Source organism: Delphinus delphis, chromosome 14, assembly GCF_949987515.2.
Source record: "Delphinus delphis chromosome 14, mDelDel1.2, whole genome shotgun sequence".
NCBI classification, from domain to species: domain Eukaryota; kingdom Metazoa; phylum Chordata; class Mammalia; order Artiodactyla; family Delphinidae; genus Delphinus; species Delphinus delphis.
In genome coordinates this window covers 22095166-22102595 of record NC_082696.1, presented here as the reverse complement: position 1 = coordinate 22102595, position 7430 = coordinate 22095166, and the positions used below count along the sequence as shown (strand labels likewise).

Below are 7430 nucleotides of genomic sequence, written 5' to 3'. Positions count from 1 at the left end.
AGTCATACAAATACTGCGTGATTCCTCTTATTTGAGGCATTTAAAATAGTCAAAGGTATAGAAGTAGACAATAGAACGATGGTTACCAGGGGATGGGGGGAGGGATATATGGGGAGTTGTTTAATGAGTATATAAAGTTACAGTTACACAAGGGGAGTAAGTTCCAGAGATCTGCTATATAAAATAGTTAATAATACGGTATTGTAGACTTAAAAATTTGTTAGGAGGGTAGATTTCACGTTAAGTGTTCTTACCTCAGAAACAAAAGCAAATGAAAAAGGAACACAAGAAACTTGTGGAGGCGATGGATATAGTTATTACCTGGATTGTGATGATGTTAACACAAGTGTATACATAAGTTCAAACTCACCAAATTGTATACATTAATTATGTGCAAGTGTTTCTTTACCAATTATATATCAATAAAGCTGGGGGAAAAAAACAGTAAAAAAAATAAAGAGGACAGTCATAAGAAACAGCTTAACTTTCTCAAAATATAAATGTTTTCATTTACTGCCAGACCATGAAAATGAACAGTTAAACTATAGCATGTTTTCCCTAAGTAATTAAAAATAAAACCCTCAGTTTTCTTCCATATTCTCTTTTTCCTGAAAAGTGACAGCATCATTCTTTCATAAAACGCTTGTTTTGCATATTAATCTTTCAGGTATGTAAGCTTTAGCGTAATTCATTGAATTATTTCAACTGCATGTGTGTTTGAGCATGATTGTGTGTGTCGTAAGTCTAATATTAGATAAATAGATAACAGTAACACAGTCACTATTCAGAGATGACCTATAAGTAACCAAGGTTTGGCTTCCTGTTACTTTGAATGGTTAGTTTTTCCAAATATTGTTCAAATGTTGTTATGAGTTTGTAATTATATATTACTCTTTCTGTTGTCATTTGATTAAATAATTAGTTTTACATGCATATGGATAGGTGCATTTCTCAGTGCTATTTTTCCATTTTCCACTGCGGCTGCTTTTATAAGATTCTAAACTTCTGGAAGAAAAACTTCCCAGAATTTATCTTTTCTGGTGATGTGCCCATATCCTTTCAGCCTTTCCAGACCACCACAACCTTGTTAAGAGTCTTTCTTGATGTATAAACTCTGTATTCACTTGTGTAAGATATTCCCAGAGTCTACCTTGCCCCATGACACATTCACCATATGAGAAATTTGAAAACATACCCCAGATTCATAATTATATCTTCTAATCTACAAATGTATGAAAAATTTCATATCCTCTGCTACATTTATTTGTAGTAAAGCTGATTTTCATATTTTTAACATTAGTACATTCTCATGTTGGCTAAATCAGAGGAATCAATATTTTCATATTCTTCATTCTCTAAAAGTATAAAACAGCATGAGAACTGTGTGTAAATGTATAACCGTGAACAGCATTATTTTTTTCAATTTACATTTTAAATTGTGGCTTTAATTGTGACTTGCAAGTATACTGCCTCATCTAAATGGGAGCCGTAGGTTTTTCAAGAGGCAATGACAAGCCCTTTGGAGGTTCCCAAGATATTTCTCTGACCTCGTCAAATCCTGGAGTAACCGAAATGTTGGTCGGGGTAAAAGCTACCAGTGAGTCAAGTGGCACTGACTCAAACCCCATCCCGTGTGCTGTGGGAGTCCCACTTCCTCCCAGTGTTTTCAGGGATTCCCGGGAGAGGAGGATAGGGACGGTCCTCTCTGACCTGAGTCTCTGCGCCCACTGAATTCCATCACTTTGTGCATTTCTTGGTGTTACAGGGAACCTGTTACCAGCTCCTCCCTGCCTCAGCCAAACCTGGAACTGAGCCCCGTCTCATGAGTTCACACACGTACACTCATACAGATACCACTTCCTGGAGGTCTTTGTTTCAGGAGCAGATTTTATTGACATTTTGGTGAAAAGCAAAGAAAGTTAACATTATAGAATGAAAACTTATAACACAAACTTTTTTTCGTAGTTTAAGACCTAAAAGTTTAAACCAGATATTCCTTTTGGAATATGTCCCTTCTCCAAGAAGGCTCCGTTTTCAAACATCTGCATAATGGAGATGCCTTTCTCCTCCAACCAAGGCTTGCGTGGTTGGTCTTCATTCAAGATTTATCCCTAACCCAATTCTACATTTAAGGAAGAAAAGAAAGATTTTCCTACCAGGCCTGGACTTTGCAAGTCTGCCTCCCTCTGCACAGTGAAATTAAAATTAAGGCTTCGTATTCACATGTTAGAAAATGTTGACTTTTTCCCCTCACAACCACCCCTAACACTTTTAAGTGGCACCCTTTCAGGTCTATAGGTATCAAAAAACTATGACCCCCAAACTCTTGGTGGCTTCTCATTTATGAAAAAAAATAAAATAAAAAAAAAACAGAGACCACCCCACCTGATACATACCTAGCTCTGAAATGACCACAGTAAGTAAGAACCTCAGCACTCTTCTCTGACTGGGCAGCCACACACCAGCGCCAGCCTCTGGCTGTCTCGGCTGAGCCCCTCCCTACCAATCAAAGAACCCAGGGCCCACCTAAAGGCTTGGTCACGGGGCCATGGTGGCCTCCATTTTCACTTGTGTCCCTAGCCTTGCAAACGATAGGAAGGGTCTGGTCGTTTATTATGCATGACAATGACCTCCTCTCCAGTTTGTTAGGGCCCCAGTGGTTTTGCTCTTCTAGTTATACTGACGTGCAAAGAGCTTGGGTAACAGGGTAATGATAAAAAAAAAATGTGCAACTCTCTCAAATAATGCTACATTTTTGTTTCACGGAGTGATCCACAAGAGTGCGATAAACGGAAATTCCAGTACAGGCATATCTCAAAGATTTTTTTGTGGGTTCAGTTCCAGACCACTGCAATAAAGCAAATATTGAGAGAAAATGAGTCACACGAATTTTGGGGTTTCCCAGTGCATATAAAAGTATGTTTATACTATACTATAGTCTGTTAATGTGCAATAGCAATTATCTCTAAAAAAGCAATGTAGATACCTTAATTAAAAAATTTTTATTGCTCTAAAAAATGCTAACCATCATCTGAGCTTCAGTGAATCATAGCAGTAACATCAAAGGTCACTGATCACAGGTCACCATAACAAATATAATAATAATAAAAAGTTTGAAATATTGTGAAAATTACCAAAGTATGACACAGAGACCCAAAGTGAGCAGATGCTGTTAGAAAAATGGCTTGACTCAGAGTTGCCACAAACCTTCAGTTTGTAAAAAATGCAGTATCTGCGAAGTACAGTGAAGGGAAGCACAATAAAACGAGGTACGCATGTCCTGATTTACACTGTTGTTTTTAGCCCCTAAGATTGAGCTGAGATTCTAAGGGCCATCAGTGACCTTTCTAATACAACAAAACGCCGTTTTCATGAAAAGAGAGATTCTTACAACTGCTTCTCATGTTTTTGGTAGGACCTTCAAGGAACTGCCTCACAGTTGGATTCAAAAAACACTAAAGTTCTCACCTTCATTACCAATATTGGGTGTGGAATATCTGCTATTTTTTCAGCAGCTACCCTCCTGACATATGTTGCTTTTGAGTAAGTATTTGTTTTTTCTGTCTGCCAAGTCCAGAGCTAACTGTCCCAGAATGTGAATAAGAGAATTGCCTCAGCTTTTAAAAACACATATACACTTTGTGAATCACGCACAGTGGTTCAGTTTTAATGTTCAGATTTCTTGTAAGATATATCACGAATTTCCCACCTTTAGAATCTTAAGTTATAGTTACTATATTTCTATTTAAAATGTATTTAAGCCTGTTAGAGATGATTAGCATCTAAGTAAATAACAATTGTATGAAATGCTTTTTACATGGTAAAAGATGAAAACATTTGCTTCACAAATCTTATAAAATTGGTTTTGAAACAGGAAATTTTTTTAAAAAAAGGATCCTGACCTTATTAAAAATCAAGAAACTTCAACAAATTTTAGGGAAATTGCTTTTCAACAAAGATATCATTTTTTGTAAATCTAAAATTTTTCCTGGATTAAAAAAATCAGTCTGGGCTTCCCTGGTGGCGCAGTGGTTGAGAGTTCGCCTGCCAATGCAGGGGACACGGCTTCGTGCCCCGGTCCAGGAAGATCCCACATGCCGCAGAGCAGCTGGGCCCGTGAGCCATGGCCGCTGAGCCTGCGCGTCCGGAGCCTGTGCTCTGCAACGGGAGAGACCACAACACTGAAAGGCCCGCGTACCGCAGAAACAAAACAAAACAAAACAAAAAAAATCAATCTGTTGTAACCAAGCAGAAATTTTGGAAACAGTTTTGAAATAAAATTAGTGTTTAAAAAAGTCTTTATAATTTGCTAAATACTCCTATATCTTTAGCCCTCCTCCTAGTGGAACCATGTCATAAAGATGGTACTACCTAGGCTATTGCAGAGCTGTATAAGATACGAATTTACTGCCTGTGCTTAGAAGATTTATTTACAATATTATTCTCATATATCTTTCTTTTGTCCTTTATAAGAAAATTACGAAGGGATTATCCCTCCAAAATCTTGATGAATCTGAGTACAGCCCTGCTGTTCCTGAATCTCCTCTTCCTCCTGGATGGCTGGATCACCTCGTTTCATGTGGATGGACTTTGCACGGCCATTGCAGCCCTGCTGCATTTCTTCCTTCTAGCTACCTTTACGTGGATGGGGCTAGAAGCGATTCATATGTACATTGCTCTGGTTAAAGTATTTAACACTTACATTCGCCGATACATACTGAAATTCTGCATCATTGGCTGGGGTAAGCCTCCTAAATTTTGTTTTCTTTTTGTCTATCATGGAAATCACTAGGTTCTCATAGGAAAATCCTATTTTGAAAGAATAGCACTGCTAAAAGAAACTTCAAAATTGTGAATGATGTGGATGTGATATACATAACCTAAGGAAGGGGCTTCCTCAGAACGGTGTTTTTAAAAACTGTTCAACATTCCTCACTAAAGTCAGGAGTAAAGGGAAAAAACCCTTGCTCTCCTGAGTCACCACCACCTTATTTCCTGTGTCCAGAGCCAGCCCACGCAAGTCTGAAGAGGCAGCTGGCAGACAGTGGTGCATTTCTATTATATTTCAAAATAGAAAGGCCAGCTCAGACTCCTAACTCCACTCGCCCTAAACACATGCCCATGTCTTGGAAACCTGAGCAAGAAGGTTATTTTTGTGTGTGCAACCAGAATACTGACAGAATTCTTGCTTTGAGCTTCTTACCATGATTCCTCAGCCACACATGGACAGCTGTGTTAGCCTGTTTGCAGTCTTCTAATTGGGCTCCTTTATCTGGGTTTTGTATTGGGCCAGGCATTTTCGAGCTTTCTCACAAATCTCTTTTTCAGATAGCCATGTAGAAATGAGATGTTTCCAAGGTGTTTAGTACCACCTTAGGAGACAACAAAAGCACCTTTCAGGGAATTCAGGTGGTGTAGCGTTTCCCCACTGAAATATACATGGAAATACTATATTGGTCCTCCTGAGAGAAAAGACTATAAAGACTTTATGTCCCCATTGTTTTCCCCCCAACTTTTTCTAAAGACTTTTCTTTCTATAGAAAGGGGCAAAATGAAGCTGTAGTTACCTTCTTACCTGAACTCAGGCAGTCTGACAGGTGTCATTAATGAAACTACATTTTCTGGTGCAGCATACAGTATAAATCAGGTCCTGGTGCTCTAGTGGGTACCAGTAAGCAAACAGAATATTTAAATATCTGTCATTTAAGAGTAGGTTTAGATTGTTTCTAATTAAAGTTGGATGTTTCACACCACAAAAGGGATTTTATTGTTGTTTTTAACCAAGTTGCCTGTTCTAAGAAATTTGATTCTATGATATGCAGTGTTTTCTTTCTTTTTTTCCCCTTGCCATTATCAGTCTTATAAAGCAGTCTACAGATGCTTCAGAAAAGTTGTTTCTGTCATGGTCTTGTTATAACAGGTCTGCCTGCCTTAGTTGTGTCCATTGTTCTAGCAAGCAGAAACCAAAATGAAGTTTATGGAAAAGAGAGTTATGGAAAAGAACAAGGTGATGAATTGTAAGTAATAAAAGCTTGTTGGGAATTTATTTGTGATGAGTATATATCCTCTGTTTGCTGAAGTTTAGTGTGAGTTTCCATCCCAATAGTGAGTGAGCTTCTATTTTGGAAGGTTAAAGTGTACTTGCATGTCTTTGCCAAGGTCTCTGCTACACCACAGATGAATTCAGTTGAATGCTCTGAACTGTGTGAGCTGCTTTTCCATATTAATGTTGTGCTTTCTCATCGGGGGGAATTCAGAAGAAGTGTAAGATACTATCTTCTAGACACAGAAGACCTATTCTATCTGAGGAGATTCTGTAATACTCCCACCTCCTTAAACCACACACATCTTCGAGAGAGTTAAGTAGCAGCATCGGACAGTGAAGGATTCAGTGCCAATATGAGTGTTGTGTGGAAGTGGAGAGAGTGGATCTTGAATAATTTGGAAATTTCCCTTCAGGCTGTGAGATCACTGAAGCTAAGGTTTTTAAACTCTTCAGTTTTGGCAATTAGTTCTCTTGTATTTTATGTAGTACATGGTACTCAATATTATTATTTGTTGATTGAATGAATTACTGAATGAATAAAGAGTTTATTCCAGACTGTGATGCCACATTTCTGTGCACATTTCATGGATGGATAAAAATTTTATATCCAGTCAGTATCCAATCCTGTTCCATTCCTCCTGGCCTTCTCGTTTATATTTCCAAAGTAGCAGTCCAAAGCCCCCACGAGAACTAGACGGAAATAAAGGATCTAGGTCAGGAATTTCGGATTCTAGGGGAACTTCCATATGGAAAGAAAGATTAGCTCCAGGGACAAGCAGTGTCATTTGGGGGACCTTTAAAATAAGATATATTAAAAGTAGAAGTCAATACATATGTTCTAAATAAGGGAACTTAAAAAGTATGTGAGTCAACTCTTATAGAACTTTAAAGTACGACTTATTAAGTTGTTGTGCCAGCAACAACTTTCATTAATTGAGCATTTACTATATGCCAGGAATCAGGTTATAGGACTCAAAGATGTTCAAGACAGCTTTTGCCTTTGTGAAGGTTGTGTTCCACGGTGAAAGACACAACCAAAATGATGACCACTTACATTCGAATTTTAAGATTAATTTAATTGTCTTAAATAATTCTTCTAATATTTTTTGGTACCTAAGAACTTCCATAGTATTAGTTAGGCACTGGGGCATCCACAAATTGCAGTATTTTAATTTTACTCTTAGTTCCCTTTAAAATTACTTTCATCTATTTTCCAATCTATATCATTCTGAATATCAAGTGTATCCTTCCTGATCTCATAAGGATGTTATGATTGATGTAAGCCTTTCAATTGTGTATGAGAAGTGTCAGCATAAGAATATCAGCGTTCTACAATAAGGTCTTGCCTCAACTAAGCCAATTATATTAATAGGAATTATTTTGT

General features: G+C 37.7%; 1 protein-coding gene across 1 annotated transcript in view; it reads left to right on the top strand.

The window, feature by feature from the left end:
* Window positions 1-7430, top strand: part of ADGRG6 (adhesion G protein-coupled receptor G6) — a 135550-nt gene that overhangs the window by 105884 nt on the left and 22236 nt on the right. Inside the window, exons 18-21 of the mRNA XM_060030658.2 lie at window positions 1493-1584; window positions 3416-3543; window positions 4474-4742; window positions 5921-6017. Of these exons, the coding sequence (XP_059886641.1) occupies window positions 1493-1584; window positions 3416-3543; window positions 4474-4742; window positions 5921-6017 (586 nt within the window). The remainder of the gene's footprint in view (window positions 1-1492; window positions 1585-3415; window positions 3544-4473; window positions 4743-5920; window positions 6018-7430) is intronic.